The sequence below is a fragment of the Sphaerodactylus townsendi genome, linkage group LG03, assembly GCF_021028975.2.
Source record: "Sphaerodactylus townsendi isolate TG3544 linkage group LG03, MPM_Stown_v2.3, whole genome shotgun sequence".
Lineage (NCBI taxonomy): Eukaryota > Metazoa > Chordata > Lepidosauria > Squamata > Sphaerodactylidae > Sphaerodactylus > Sphaerodactylus townsendi.
In genome coordinates, this window is record NC_059427.1 from 178,506,693 (window position 1) to 178,523,507 (window position 16,815).

A 16,815-nucleotide genomic window follows, 5' to 3' on the forward strand; every position below is an offset into this window, starting at 1 on the left:
TGCAAAGAAGAATTGGACTTGGAAATATCAGAAGACTGTAAATATAAGGACTTGAAATTGCAACCTGAACAGGACCTTGAAGTGTGATGTTAAATGTTGATGTTATATGTTATATGTTAAGAAAGTAAACCATTTTGTTTTTAAAAATTGTTGTTGCAAACTCATTCCAAGTTCTGCCCCACAGAACCCACAAGCTGAGGTTACACACACACCTACTGCCTTCCTTCCGAAGAGAAGATAACAATCTACTATTGCTAGTGAAACAACATAAGAACAATTTAAGTTTGCACTTTTCTGAACCCTGCTCCCCCAAATCCTTCCCACATTTAATGTGACAATAGACCACTGGTAAAGCATCTGTAAAAGCAGTGGGAACAGAAACATGGTGCTTTTTGTTTTTACCAGGATACGATCAAAGGCAGACGGGGTTCCACCACGTTGCACGTGACCCAGGATGGTGACTCTTGTGTCATAGCCCAGGCGTTTCACGACCAGCTAGAATAAGAAAAGAGGCACAGAAGTTGCTTTGTTTACAATGCCCCGTGAATGTGCAGACAGAAAGATTCTCATCTTGAGGTGCTTACAATCACAAATTTGGGAAACAATGAGAAGAGGAGTGGGAATGCAGAACGAAACAGGGACAAGAATGTCTGCTTATTCCAGAAATGTTAGAATGGAAATAGGGAAAAGCCACTGGTTTGCCTCTTCTTGGCTGCAGGTACAAACTTAGGCCCTTTTGACTATACAGAATACAAAATCTGCTTGTAACTTTATTCTAAAATGGCCTTAAGATTTAGCAAAGGGCACTGACATGAATCCTCTGGGCAGAGAAAGGGTGACCACCTACCGTTTTGATGTCTTCTGAAGTGATAGGCTTGCCGTGCTTGTCGATCGCTCCTTCAGCTACGATAATGATGTTCAGCCTTGAGCCTCGGGTTCTTGTCTACAAGGAAGGGAAGCAGCAAGGAAAGGAAAAGTGAGTATCTAATGTAGGGAACTGATGGGGAGACTAAAGCCAAGTGTTGCCACATCACACCTGATAACTGAAAGGCAGAAAGATTGGGGGCAGAGACATAGTTTGAGGAGGGGAGATATTGCCAGTGTGCTATTGCTTCCAGGGAACACCTGGAAGCGATGGCGGGTAGCTCTAGGAATAATCAGAAACCCTAGTAAAACCATAGAGTTTCTGTTAATTCCTAGTGACCCACAATGTCACTTCCAGGTTTTTCCTATCACCATGCCACCAACATTGCTGTTTCTCAAAAAACATCCATCCCGCTGCTGCTTGGAGTGGCGATGGCCACAGGGTCCCACACTGCGGAACAGAACTCAGAAGAGCCAAAAAGGGATCCCAAGCCCCTGAGTATCATTGCATGAAGCCTACCAATAATGAATTAAAAATACCTGCTGACCTCCACAGAGATGAGGGTGGAAAGCTTTGTTTTCCCTCCCTCTATTTAATCTGCAGAACACCCCAAAGAGATGAGAGAGACTGAGAGATTGTGAAAAGCCCAAGGTTATGAAGCTCTCTCTGGGTGACTGGGGAGGGTTTGCTTGGTCCTTCCCTGGCTACAGTCCAACACTAACCACTACATCACACTGGCTTTAAATATGCATATCTGTATGGTATAAACAGCCAGCCAGCATGGTGTAGTGCAGACCTGGGCATTATACGGCCCGCAGGCCACATCTGGCCCGCCGGATGACCCTGACTGGCCCCCCTGCCGTGCTGGGGAGCGAGGAGTCTTTGAAAGCCCCGCAGAAGCCTTGGCTGCCGGCTTCTGCGGGGCTTTCAAAAGCGCCTCGCCCCCCTGCCTTTTGGCCCGGCCCTCCACAATATTTTGTTTCTTATGCGGCCCCATGGAAAAAATAATTGCCCACCCCTGGTGCAGTGGTTAATGTGTCAGACTAGGACCTGGGAAACCAAGGTACAAATCACCACTCCATGACCATGGAAGTTAGTTGTGTGACCTTAGACCAGTCACAAACTCTCAAGTCTCGACTCTAGCTAGTATTTGGATGGGAGACCTCCAAGGAATACTAGGCATGGAGGAATAAAATCTTGAAAATCTTATGGGGTCAGTGTAAGTCAACTATGACGTGGTGGCATATATATATAGCTCAGTATATATATATATATATTTATATATATATATATATATATATATATATAAAACAATTGCCAAATTCCTGGGAATAACACCAAACCAGTACTTTAAGAACCAAATCACTAGCATGAGAAAGACAAGTACATGATTGGACATGCAACTTTAGGCTACAATCCTAAATGCCAGTGTGCTATACTGGTTAAGGTGTTAGAGAATCAGGTTCAAATTCCTACTTTGCTATGGATGACCTGGGGCTATTCACACTGAGATTAACCTACTTTACAGGGTTGTTGTAAAGATAAATCAGAGGAGAAGAAAACTATGTAAGCCACTTTGGGTCCCCATAAGGGAGAAAATGAAGAAACAGATACATTTAGGTAGATAGCCAGTTCCAGAGATCTCTGTACTAAAATTTGGGACTTTATATTTTGATTACCTCAGTTAGCCTCCTGCACAAATGTTCTTCCCAGTCATCTTCGGGGGGAGATTCCGGAATGAAAACCCAGTCTGCGCCACTTGCCAAGGCTGTTACAAGAGCCAGATAACTAGAGCAAGAAAGACAAGATAAAGAATGAACCAATCGGGTCCTAGAGAGAACAGCTAATAAGTATAGCGTTTACTGCCCTGGACTAGAGACACTCGGGTTGAAAATCCACTTTAGTCACTTGGAAATCCTGAGCCATCCACACTGTCTCAGTCTAACCTGCCTAATAGCCTCACCTAATCCCTTAGGAGACTAAAAGGGGGGAGGCGAGAATTAATGCCACCCTGAGCTCCCTGAAGGTGGGATAAAAATGTAATAGCTAGATAGTCAGATTTGCAACCCTGCCATCCACAAACAGAAAAAGTATACCTGGAAAAAAGCATTACACAGAAAAAAATAAAGTTGCATAAGATATATGTGACAAAATAATAAGAAACATGATTTGCTGAGAAATCCTAAATAGATTTATATCCTTCTAAACCTAATGAGCTTAGAAGGGTCCAACTCTAAAGATTACACTGTTGATGATTTCGAAAAGTGTAATTATCCCTATTATCAACTTCTCTGGGGGAAACTGGCAGTTACCTCATTCTAATGTTCAACAGAGCTGAGGGAAACACTTCTTTGTCACAGCAAACTGACTGGTACATATGCATGCAATATTCATTTGGATTGGAGCAGGTGAGACATCCTGAAAGGAGATGACACAGAGCCAATTGAAAATTGACAGGGTGGGAAAAATTCCAACAGGCTGCTGATGAAAGTTCTTCTTTCCAAAGGCAGGGAAAAATCTCCCTTCAACTAACCAGGAAGGGTATGCTTTTCGTTTTTCACTACTGACAGAACAGACGTTATGAAAGATAAAATGTCTATAGTAGGTGGTACATACAAACAGGGATGGAGACATATTTTGGCACATGCTCACAGAAAGTCGGCAGAATCAAGACAACATAAAGCCTTTTGAACTATGACCAACATAAATAAATACCATCTAGCAAAGTAATATTATTTCGTACCCACAATGGCGACCCATCACCTCCAGCACAAACGTCCTCTGGTGACTGTCGGAGAAAAAGAAAGCCAAAGCAACAAAAGATGTAGCACGTTAAGGCTGGATTTGCATCAACTGATTTACGTGCAAGAAAACATCACAAAGGAGTTGTAAAATTCACATCACACCCCCATTCCACCCTTGGCCTCAACAGCATCAAGTTCCCAGATTGTTAGTACCTCATAAAACAGGTGCTAACTTTGACAGCAAGTCTACCGTGCAGTGTTGTGTTTGACATTCTGAAATATTCCCCTTTCACTCTTATTAAATGAATAGAACAACCTCCCCACTTTAATATCTCCTCACCTGTTTGTGAACTTGTCTGCCTATTCAATAACCTCCACCAGGGTTCATACAAAGGGCACCAATATATATGTGAAGAGAGTATAAAATTTTGCCTTTAAGCCTATTGGGAGATAACTCACCAGCAGGACATACCATTTAGTCTGCTGACATGGCCTGGCTAGATCATAAACAATGAGACCCCTTGCCCTTAGAAAAGCTATAAAACTGGGTTTATGTTTCCATAAAGGAAATTAGGGTGTTCCAGGACCAAAAGCTAAAACCCAACTGTCAGATCAAGAAGATTGATCTAATGGTCCAAAAGGAGACAAAGACCTTATAACTCAGATCACAGGTTGGAGGGAGATTCCAGGTCATTCTGATTCAGCCTTCAGACTACAAAGAGACATGCTACAGCTGTATCTTGGAACTAGAGTTATTTTCTGTACTTTTTAATTTTCCTTTAATTTCTTTCTTTTAAATAAAACCTTGAAAAAGCCAGCGGTTTCAGAGTACCTGGATTTCAACCATGTTTCTCTCGGTCAAGTTATAAGGAAGAGGACAGCCCACACCTCTCTTTCTTTCACATGGTGGCAGCAATGGGATCTGAACCCATGTCCCCTCACAGTATACAAACTCTAAAGGTAGCCACAGGGATTATTCCCTGGTCCAGTAATTATCTAGCCCTAGTATAACCTCCCTTGCCCAGTATGTCAAACAATAATTACTTCTGCAACTTTCATAACTTTCTCCATCTTAATGTGTCCCAGTTCCTGCAAGTTCTCTTTTTGAGATCCATCCAAACCCAAGTAACCATCAAGAATATCTTTTAGCCTTTTAGCAGTGATCTTATTCCTCTCCAATTAAATTGTCCAACAACCTGCTCCTTTGACAAACTCTGCGCATGGAGTCAGCATTTTGAATTTCACATGATGCCAAGTCAACTTTCAGGGCAAAATCACATGCAGAGTTCTTGTGAAATACACAGATCTTTTATCCTTATATTTTCCCAAACAAATTATATTGATTTTACTTGTGTCCAGAGCAGTGATCTACAAATGTAGAAGCTCAACTGTGTTGGAAGAAACAAGTTATGTTCAGCCCAGTGACATGAAGTCTGGGGTTTAGAGAACATTGTGACTAAGAACAACAGTTTAATCGGCAGTAAAGGAGACCAAATTCTGCTGTTCATATACATTAAGCAAATAAAAGTTGGTTGGTATTCATTTCCTTAGTTTGCACTATTATTTCAGCAACTGCAAATCATGAGAGAGGGCAAAGAACATCTGAGATTTCTTCCACTGTTGGTCGCCTGCTGTCAGACCTAGCTTACTTTTAAAAAGTGTTGCTTGATCCTTGGAGACTCAAGTTGCAACTGTGGTCAAACTTCATCAGGCCAAGTTATTGACTTCCTACTTGTTATACCTGAGCTAGCTACTGTGATCCATGAAATGATTGCCTCCCGGACAGACTACTGTAAACTGGGCAGCTTTTGAGACTGACCAGGAAACTCCAACTGGTACAAAATGCTTCTGCACCGGTCCTTATAGAGACCTCGTGGTATGAGCTGCATTGGCTTCCAGCAGAGAACTGAGTCAGGTTAAAGATTTTAGTGTTAACCATTAAAGCCCTGAGCGGTCTGGGACCATCACACCTGTGGGACTGCCTCCCCAGATACACCCCCAAGAGAGCTCTTCCCTCTATGGAGAACAACTTACCGGTGATCCCTGGTCTGAAAGATATCTAGCTTTCCTCAACCAGGATCAGAGCTTTCTCTGCTCTGGCCCCAGCCTTATGGAATGTTCAGTCAATGCAATGGAATGCTCAGTTAATGGAAAGGATGCAATTCCACACAGCCTGTAAGATGGAGCTATTCCACCAGACCTACAGTTGAGGGCAGCAATGACAGTCCAATAGATCCAGCCTTCCTCCCAGCTGGTGCACTCTAATCTAGAGAACCGGGTTTGATTCCCCACTCTGCCACTTGAGCTGTGGAGGCTTATCTGGTGAACCAGATTAGCTTGTGCACTCCAACACATGCCAGCTGGGTGATTTTGGGCTAGTCACAGTTCTTTGGAGCTCTCTCAGCCCTACTCACCTCACACATTTTTTGTTGTGGGGGGGGGGGGGAAGGGAAAGGAGATGGTAAGCCCCTTTGAGTCTCCTTACAGGAGAAAGGGGGGTGTATAAATCCAAACTCCTCCTCTTTCTCTTCTTCTTCATCATTTAGAAACAGGTTAAGGTGCCATTGCAAGTACTGCATAGGAAACTGCATTGATTTTATTATTGATATTGTTGTAAGCTGCCCTTAGCCCGTCAGAGAAAGGGCAGCCCATAAATCAAATTATTAATAAATAACTCCTCTCAAAATGCTAAATTCTTGGTCCCCGTATCAACTCCCCGCGTTTTAAAACTGTCATCATTGAATATACTCAGCCAGTTCTGCTTTAGTGCCACAAACTTTACCTTTGGGCAGTGGTAGTGATAGCATCCACTATTTCCATTATCCTGTGGAGAGCGGAGTCTGTGCCAATGGTCATGTCAGTGCCACAAAAGTCATTATCGATGGAGCCAACCATGCCAACAATGTTCAGGTAGCTTGACTTCTTGGCCTCCTCTACTGTAATGCCACCTGGGAAGATATTGGCAAGAGATGAGCTAATGGAATGTGAGTTGATGGTCAGCATATTAATATGGCCAGAACCCCCCTCAGCATCCTCATGGGTCTTGCACCCACACACCACTGGAATACCTGCTTTAACCAGCTCCTGTAGCAGGGTGCTCCATTCTGCACGGAAAGTGTCTGCTCCGGTCAAGCTCCCATCGCCGCCAATCACACACAGGTTTGTTATTCCTCTCTTTACCAAGTTGCGAGCAGCTTTCAGGCGCCCTTCATGTGTGCGGAAGTCTTGGCACCTGGCACTTCCAATCACCGTGCCACCCTGGCAGGGGTAAAAATACAAACCGGGTAAGAGTGCAAGCTTGGAGTCAGAAGACAACATTAGGACTAGAGTTGGCAAAAAAGCAAGAGAGAGAAAAGCAGACAGAGAAAAAGAGAGACACAGAGAGAGAAAAGGAGACAAAGAGAGAGAGACCTCCAATCTAGAGACCCCCAGTGGAAGAAATGCTGTATAAGATTTCTAACAACATAATCAAGCTCTTTACCTTTATCTCTTTAACACCCAGTATATTCATTGGCTCGAGACTGTTGGTATTTTAAAAAATACATCTATATATTGCCTTCCAATATCTATTTTCAGAGTAATCTATGTTATGACCAGTTCAAAGAAACATTAAAGCTAATAAAACCAAATACAGAAGAAGAAGAAGAAAAAGAAAAAGAAAAAGAAGAAGAAAAAGAAAAAGAAAAAGAAGAAGAAGAAGAAGAAGAAGAGGAGGAGGAGGAGGAGGATGGATTTATAACCCCCTTTTTTCTCCTGTAGGAGATTCAAAGGGGTTTACAATCTCCTTGCCCTCCCCCCCTCACAACAAACACCCTGTGAGGTGGGTGGGGCTGAGAGAGCTCTGAAGAACTGTGACTAGCCCAAGGTCATGCAGCTGGCGTGTGTGGGAGTGCACAGGCTAATCTGAATTCCCCAGATAAGCCTCCACAGCTCAAGCAGCAGCGCGGGGAATCAAACCTAGTTCCTCCAGATTAGAATGCACCTGCTCTCAACCACTACGCCATTGCTGCTCCACTACGCCACTGCTAACAGATAAGAAAACCCTCTCAGAAACCAGGTGAAATAAAACTGTATCTATATATATGCACACTGCATAAAGCAACTGAGGCTGAAATCCATTACAGCAGAAAGGGAAAGTGTGTCCCTTCCTGCATGTTGCCCAGAACAACGATCGCTGTTCAATGAGCAGGATACGTTGTCTGAAGAGAAACAGGATAGAAACTTAAGGAATTGCCTGTGGTTGGAAAGCAAGTAAAGGGAGAAGAGTTCTTTTTCAGAACCTGTAAATGATGTTCAGTCTGAGGTTAAATTTTTTAACCTCAGTTTATGACCGTGTCAGTTTATGACCGTGGTGTCGAACCTTTGTCTTGTCAGTTTATGACCGTGGTGGCGAACCTTTGGCACTCCAGATGTTATGGACTACATTTCCCATCAGCCCCTGCCAGCATGGCCAACTGGCCATGCTGGCAGGGGCTGATGGGAAATGTAGTCCATAACATCTGGAGTGCCAAAGGTTCGCCACCACTGGTTTATGTGAACCATCCCAGACAGCAGGCTGCTGCAATTCAAAAACAGAGGGCTGAGGAATTTAGCATCATGGACTGAGCAATAAACTTGCCTTTTGGGGAAATATACATTTCTGTCGCAGGTGATCCCTTCTACAGAGACAACGGTAGGGGCTAGCTGCCTAAGAAGAGTCCTGGATATATCAGAATTCTCTTCAGTTCTTCTAAAATCATTATAAATATGTGAACGGCGCCTCATCTTAGAGCAGTGGTTCTCAATTTGTGGCTCGGGACCCCTTTGGGGGTCAAACAACCCTTTCACAGGGGTCACCTAAGACTCTCTGCATCAGTGTTCTCCATCTGTTAAATGGATAAATATTAGGGTTGGGGGTCACCACAACATGAGGAACTGTATTAAAGGGTTGCGGCATTAGGAAGGTTGAGAACCACTGTCCTAGAGGCAGAAGAAATACTTTATGGATGACACAGAGGGAAGTCATCCTCGATAAAACTTTGTGAAATGTTTATATTCTTAATGATTTAATCAGTTTTTGGTTTTTTGTGTAATCATGTATGTGGATATTCAGTTTTGTATGGCTGTATCCGAATATTGTTTTGTTATTATTTAGATTTTATTTGTTAAAATTAATAAAAACGAATTTTAAAAGGGGAAAAAGAATTCTCTTCAGTTGTTGTTCATATAGCACAAACAACCTTCCCATAACGGAGAATGACTGTAGGCGAAAAGTTGGCTCCAATTTCAAGTTATTTTGGGTCTCAGACATTCATTGTGACCCAGGAGCAGAAGTATCATTACACTGAAGAGCCTTGCCAGTGACCTCAACCGATGAAAAGGTCAAGATATTACAATAATGCTCCTCCTGACAGGAACCTTTCCCCTCACATAGCCAATGACCTTTCTCAAACTACATCAGCAGAAAGGACTCCCCTCAGAGGCCAAAGAAGAACATTTTGGACTAATAACAGCTCTCGTTTCCAAATATTTCACATTTCCCTCAGTTTGATTCTCAACTTGATATGCCGATCCAGTTTCAAATAACTGCTACCATACCACCACAGGGCAATGGCTGACAAATACACTGCAAACTCTAGTTGGAAAGCCTGGTTTGGTGCCAGCCCTAGATGCCTAGGACCATTCACATTCAGAAGTCACAACTAACTGGAATTCAGCAAAGACAGGGTTTGTACAGCATAGTTTGTTCCTGACTGCAGCCCCAAGAGGGTCATCAGATCTCTAGCTTTCTTGATCAAGGCCCTGCTCCAAAAAAAGCCGACAGCAACCAAAAATATATGTTTAACCCCTCTGTAAATGAGCTGCAATTCCGGGGCCTTATTACCTATAAGGTGCATCATGCCGTCTTCTGCCAGCCGTATCTGCCACCACTGATTCATTTGAGACATTTTGGGATGCTTGTAATAGCCTTGGAGACTGGGTGTTTCTTCTAATTTCCTGTTCCCTCTGACTCCCAGTAAGTGTCTTTGATGCACCACTTCCTGCCAACTTTACCTGCCAAGGATTATCCACTGTGCAATTTTGTTATGTTCTTAAATCTTGCCATAAATGATAGAACATACAACAGCACTTAAACTATTTGAAGCCAAGTCAACTGTGCTGTATGGTGCCCAGCTAGGCCCCTTCACTAATTTTGCGCCACTGGAACTGATATAATGCAAGTTCCAAAAAGGGTCTCTATTACTACTTTGTCATTAGAAACAGTCCCCGTGAGAATGGAGGCTAGAGCATGGGTAGCCATACTTACTAGCTCAGACTACCTTTTCTCCTATGTGGCCTTGCACCATAGATTAGGAATAATGATTTTCAATCTGATTGGAAGTAAGCAGTGCTATCTAAAATCTTTCCAGGTCACACAGAACAATTTTATATTTCCTTGCGGCATACAGATACCAATCCTGATATAACATACACTGTTGCCAGGTTTTGCGTAGCAGCATTCGAAGTACATTGCAGGATAGTCTGTGCTATAAAGACAGGCTTAATGAATATTAAGGCTGTCTTACTAGTGTACTGTAATCTAATATTTATAGGCTTTTATCTGCCTATGTTATTGTTCCTTTGTGCCTCACTTCCTTTTAATATTTACGCTCTTATCCAGTCCGTTTATGTTCCCATACCTTTTTTGTGTTCCCAATTCTCTTCTGCCAGTAGATCCTTTTAGAAATATATTAATGGTTTTAATATATTTTATTGGTGAGTATCTTATCTACCTGGTCCATAACCGTAATAAAGAATGAGTGATTGACATAGCCACAGAATGCCTGTAAACATATGAATGCCCTTTTGGGAAAAATATGGGCTTTGTGTGTCCATTTTGGTGGTTCTCTGGCAGAGTGATCAATGAGACGTACAATATGAAAGGTTGAGAAACTCCGCCAGAGGGAATGCACAGAAACCGCACAAACAGCAGGACAGAAATTATCTTGCTAACTCCTTAATGGATTTAGGCACCCAGTGAAGTCTTTCCTCTTCACCTAGGTATCTGGTTAGTCTCCCTGGAGGCTTCCTCTGTAATGATCCTGGTTGGGGTGACCGTTAGGATTTTAAATTTTGCAGAGTTTTTAAAAGATGATTTTATGTATCAGAATGTTTCAATGTTGTCGCCACCCAGAGATCTTGGATATAGGCAGGTTATAAATTTTTAAAATAAATAAATAGAAGAAGAAGAAGAAGAAGAAGAAGAAGAAGAAGAAGAAGAAGAAGAAGAAGAAGAAGAAGAGGAGGAGGGGGAGGAGGGGGAGGAGGAGGAGGAGGAGGGGGAGGAGGAGGAGGAGGAGGAGGCGTTTGGATTTATATCCCCCCTTTCTCTCCTGCAGGAGACTCAAAGGGGCTTACAAATCTCCTTGCCCTTCCCCCCCTCACAACAAACACCCTGTGAGGTAGGTGGGGCTGAGAGAGCTCCGAGAAGCTGTGACTAGCCCAAGGTCACCCAGCTGGCGTGTGTGGGAGTGCACAGGCTAATCTGAATTCCCCAGATAAGCCTCCACAACTCAAGCGGCAGAGCTGGGAATCAAACCCGGTTCCTCCAGATCAGAGTGCACCTGCTCTTAGCCACTGCTCTTAGCCACTACGCCACTGCTGCTCCTAAATAAAATCCCATCCTCCAGTTCTCGCCTGCTCCAAAAAGCAATGGTATCCCATGCAAGCACATCTGAACTCTCACACGCCCACAGACCCTTCTGAAAACTTTCGCAAATGATCCATGTGAAGATAGATGCCTCTCAAGCATTTTGCAAACTTACCAGCTGCAGCATCATGGACACGCTCTCCCATGTGGCTTCCCTAATGTTGTCCCCACCATCCACGAGTCCTTGGTAGCCCTGAAACAGAACACACAGAACTACTTTACTGAAAGAGAAGCATCAAAGCTCTCTTCTTTAAAAGGTCAGGTTGTACAAGCATTGCTGACGTCCAGGGGCAGGCTGGAGATCTCCTGGAATTTATATGGATAGCTTTAAAAGGGGCTTGGACAGATTTATGGAGGAGAAGTCGATTTATGGCTACCAATCTTGATCCTCTTTGATCTGAGATTGCAAATGCCTTAACAGTCCAGGTGCTCGGGAGCAACAGCCGCAGAAGGCCATTGCTTTCACATCCTGCATGTGAGCTCCCTAAGGAACCTGGTGGGCCACTGCGAGTAGCAGAGAGCTGGACTAGATGGACTCTGGTCTGATCCAGCAGGCAGGTTCTTATGTTCTTCTGTTCTTAATTATAACCAATTATAACTGATCTACAGACCACAGCATGCGTATTAAATATGGCAAGTTAAACAAGCAGTAAAGGGTTTCACATAAGCAGAAATATAATGCACCTGAGAACAAGATAATGCAGGTTGCACCAGATATCATATAACATGTAAAGTCCACAGACTGGTTCTCTTTATTGTAACACTTCCTGAAGCATTCTGCTGCAATCTAGCCTGGTCAGCTTTATAAAAATGCCCTCCTCATGAATAATTCTGTTGTACTTGGTTTGCAGAACACCAAAAGCATGGGAGCCTTTCCTGACTTCCTTAAGCAGCGCATTCCACAAGGACCCCTTCCGCACATGCAGAGTAATGCACTTTCAATCCACTTTCAATGCACTTTGCAGCTGGATGTTTACTGTGCGGAATAGCAAAATCCACTTTCAAACAATTGTGAAAGTGGATTGAAAGTGCATTATTCTGCATGTGCGGAAGGGCCCTAGAGAGGAGGCAACATATAGAGAACAAGTACCGTCATTTAATGTTCTTGCTCTTTTGCAAAGGGGCATCTGTAAAAGACTGCTCAGATGACTGAAGCTGTCATAGTGGAGCATAGAAAGAGAGGCAGTCCTGAAGATTTGGAAGGCTTTATAAGAGACGGCCAGTATCTTGATTCGGACTTGTTAAGTGATTGGGGGGGGCGGGGGATTTTCAGGAAAGGGTCCGTAATACTTTCCTGCCCGTTGTCCTTACAACCCAGAAACATTTTTTTGTTAAGCAGATGTGTCCTTTGAGTGCTTGTTTATTACAAATGTGTCCTTTGAGTGCTTGTTTATTACAAAGAATGCCCAATCCTATAATCTCTAAAACTGTACCTTCTGTGTGTACGTGCATACGTCACCAAGTCACAGCTGACTTACGGTGACCTTGTAGGGTTTTCAAGGCAAGAGACGTTGGGAGGTGGTTTGCCACTGCCTGCCTCTACATGGGCTGAGAAAGTTCTGAGAGAACTGTGACTTGCCCAAGGTCACTCAGCAGGATTTATGTGGAGGAAAGGGGACTCGAACCCAGTCGTTTCTGCACGGCCACAGTCCCGGTAGGGGTAGGGAAGACGGCGCAGCCTGCGCAGGGGCTGTGCCATCCCCCGAATGCCTTGCGTCGCCCAGGCCAGGGGACACGCCCCTCTGCCGTGTGTCCCCTGGCCTGGGCGATGCGCCAGAAGGTCGGAGGGACGGTAAGGCGTTCGGGAAAGGGGGGGGGGAAATGGCGCCTTCCAGCTGCTGCCGTTCGCATGGCAGCAGTTGGAAGCCACTGTTTCCAAAAAAACCTCACTCACGGAGCGAGATTTGGAAACAGCGGCTTTGCGCCGCTCGGGGGTTGCGAGGCTGCCGCTGCTGCCATGCAAACCCCCTCCCCGGGGACGCTATTTTTAGCGTCCCTGGGACGCTGTATTCCGCCCGTGCGGAAACAGCCTTAGAGTCTGCTGTTCTTAACTGCTACACCAGACTGGCTCCTAAAACTGTCCCCTGTGTGCGTTACATGCCATCAAGTCATTTCTGACTGAAATGTTATAATTGAACTAAGCCATTTGTTTAGACTTAAGTTGAGCTACAAAAAAGTCTGAAAGTGCTGTTTGTCATATAAGGAGAGGTTTGCACAGCTTTCCCATTGCCGCCGCAGCTGCGGACACAGTACAGTGACTACAGGGCTTCCAAAGGGCAGGTTTCTCAGCATTTCCCCTGCCCCACTCCTCCACAGCACCCACTCTCCCTGCATCACTAGGAGAAATTGGCTATTATAGCACTATAACAATCTACCTACTAGATCCTGAGAACTTTCCTTCCCTTATTTTGCAGAGATAAGGCATATCTCCACAACAAGAGCTTAGATATGGGGAAACAACGGTTCAGATTCAACCACATCTGAAGTTGCAGAGAAAAACATTAAGATACATGGTCATTTCCACAGACAGCACAGAAATCAATGGAAAGTTCTGGCAGTAAGTTATCTGTATTCTGATCTCTTGCCCCCAGATACCTGACTAGTGCTACCAAGATGCAACTTGAACAAATGTGCTGAGCTTCTAAATTCCCCTTGAAACAGAATCGAAAACAATCACAGCTTCGTCCATGTTGTCTTTACTACTGTATGTTTACAAAATTTTATGCTTAACTTTTCATAAAATATCAGAAGTGGCATGCAAACTGTCATAATAAAAAATACAATTATTGAAAGTATAAAACCACAAGGAACTTTTTTTTCCTTCAGTTGCCCTTATGTCTTTCTGCTTTGACGTTTTCAGTGGACTGCCAGCAGAGGGAACTATATAGACCAGTGTTTCCCAACCTTTTCGAGGTCAGGGTACCCTTGACCTCACTCTTCATATCTCATGGTACCCTTGCCGCCACCCTCCACCTTCCCCTCCCATTGCCCCTGCTTGCCACACACCCCACCTTCCCCTCCCAGGGTGAAGGGTAGCACTGGGGGTGGGGTGGCTGCTGACCTTGTGGCAGGCCCTGCCCCATGGGCCAGCTCCATGTCCTTGCTGGCGCCGGTGGGAGACACCACAAAAATGAGGGGGGGGGGGCGGTAGTGTTGCCGCGGTACCCCTGGGACATGCTCACGGCACCCCAGGGAACCCTGGTTGAGAATGGCTGATATAGACCATTGCACAACGTTGGGGCAGCAACCAAGAAGATCCTACCATGTGCACTGGCCAGCCTGACCCCCTCTAACTTGGCAATGAGCCAGAGAAGACTTGCTTTAAAATTATGAAGAGATCATATAATAGCAGGCACTCCCTGAGATTCCTTCAATCTTTTCTCCTTTCCTTAACCTTCACTGGCTTCCATTCCTAACATACTGAGAGCCCTGATCAAAACACAAGGTGGAAAGAAGTGGGAGGATGAAGGGACTGGGACCAAAATGGGGGGGGGGGGGAGGATATTGCTTCATCTTAAAATTCATAAGAAGTAGAATACTCCAGGTTGCAACCTAGCAATCCTACCAGACTAGAACTTGTTCTTTTCCTTAGTATGTTTAATTTTACAGTGAACTTCTCTTCATTAATAGATCCTATCTAACAATTAAAAAGCCTTGTTAAACATTTTCCTCATAGGATCATCAATAAATATACTACCGGTACTGGTATAATTATGTGCCTTAAAAATCTCTCTCTCCAGAGGAATTGCTTTGATTCAGAGGCATGGTCTTTTTGAAATCACAATATAAGATTCACAATGTACACACACACTGTGCATGTAGTACAGCAGAGTGGATTGAAATCTATACAACTGAAAATGATGAGAAATTTGACTGCCCTTGAATTGGGACAGTATTTATAAGTAATTCAAGCCACCAATTCAGGATTTTCATTAATTGTCATGAACTTGTATTACAGTCACAACGGGTGACATTGACGCAATAATATTTACAAGATTATGACATTGTTGGTTTAACAAATACATGATTATGGACTTGAGAGAAGGTTGTCTTGTAATAAATTGTTGCATGAATTGGATTTAAAGTGGAGATATATATGTGTTATGGAGATATAATAGTTTGATAAGTCTAATAGCCAACAATTTGGCATACTTTACAAGAAACTAACAGGTAATATAAATTGCTTGAGCCAGCGCCTATGTGCCACGCGTGTTTGTGAATCTTATATTGTTTTGGACGTAGAACATTAATTTCATAGATTTTATTTATTTATTTATTTTTCAAATTTCTAGACCGCCCCATCCCCTAAGGGCTCTGGGCAGTGTACAACACAATAATCATTGTATACAGATAAAACAGATAAAACCTTTAAAAGCAGCGATAATAAGAAACTAAATATAATAGTTAAACTAATTTATAAGATGGCACCCGGTAATCTCGTTTTCAAACCCTCTTTCAGAGAGGGAGGGCAGCAAGTCCCGAGATGGCAAAGGCACAGATGTAAAGGCCGAGGGGGAAAAGTGGGGGGGGCACCATCAACGGCTGGTACCTCCAAAGGCCCGGCGGAACAGCTCCGTCTTACAGGCCCTGCGGAATTCTGTAAGGTCCCGCAGGGCCCGGACAGCTAGTGGAAGAGCGTTCCACCAGGCTGGGGCCAGGGCTGTAAAAGCCCTGGCCCGCGTGGAGGCCAGCCGTATCATCGAGGGGCCAGGGACCACCAGTAAATTGGCCTCTGCTGAACGAAGAGGCCGTATTGGGACATGAGTATTGTCTCTTTGAAATCACAATCATCCAGTGTTCGTAAGGGAAACTGACTTTTGAACAAAACACCTGTATGTTTGTAAGGCTTTCCAGCAAGGCAAGGATTTTATATTGCGCTGGTGGATGCACAGAGAAGGGGATCAATCCAGAGGACTGCAGCTGAGAAAGAAATGCCGTTTCTAACAAAGCAAAGAGAGGCACCCGCTAAGAAGGAAATTATTACCTCATGAACAAAGAACACTTTGGCACCAGTGTATATCCCCACACGGACCACAGCCCGGACAGCAGCATTCATGCCTGTGCAGAAAGTAGAAAGAAGAAATGTTGTTTATGTCCCCAGAACCACAGTGGATCATGGTCTGATATAAAAGATCTCTTTGAGATGCAGCTGTCACCATTTCTAAGGGTTCACGTATTGTTGTAAGACCGTGGAGATATGATCATCTAATTTATTCTAAGAAATTCTAGTCAGATTGGATTGGGTTGGTGAGGAGAGCTGAATCAATCCCCATGCCAGTTTGAATGAATAGGCATGAGACAACCTGATCCCCTGTGCTGGACCACTGCAGCACCCATGAACCATTCTGTGCAACATAAACATGAACCTGTGCTGGACCACTGCAGCACCCATAAACCATTCTGTGCAACATAAACATGAACCTGTGCTGGACCACTGCAGCACCCACGAACCATTCTGTGCAACATAAACATGATACCCCAGAACTGCCATCCCTACCATGAATGTGCAAATAAGCTGCCCCACATAGAAAAGCACA

The 16,815-nt window shown here is 44.0% G+C and overlaps 1 protein-coding gene across 3 annotated transcripts in view; it reads right to left on the reverse strand.

Annotated features, from left to right (window-relative positions):
- The window catches only part of LOC125430305 (ATP-dependent 6-phosphofructokinase, muscle type), a 65,278-nt gene that overhangs the window by 23,810 nt on the left and 24,653 nt on the right, over positions 1–16,815 (reverse strand). For all 3 annotated transcript variants that reach the window (XM_048492228.1, XM_048492230.1, XM_048492227.1), the window contains exons 3-10: positions 16,263–16,336; positions 11,394–11,471; positions 6,678–6,867; positions 6,392–6,557; positions 3,609–3,653; positions 2,545–2,653; positions 848–943; positions 403–495 (exon numbers count right to left, since the gene is read on the reverse strand). In XM_048492228.1, the coding sequence (XP_048348185.1) occupies positions 403–495; positions 848–943; positions 2,545–2,653; positions 3,609–3,653; positions 6,392–6,557; positions 6,678–6,867; positions 11,394–11,471; positions 16,263–16,336 (851 nt within the window). The remainder of the gene's footprint in view (positions 1–402; positions 496–847; positions 944–2,544; positions 2,654–3,608; positions 3,654–6,391; positions 6,558–6,677; positions 6,868–11,393; positions 11,472–16,262; positions 16,337–16,815) is intronic.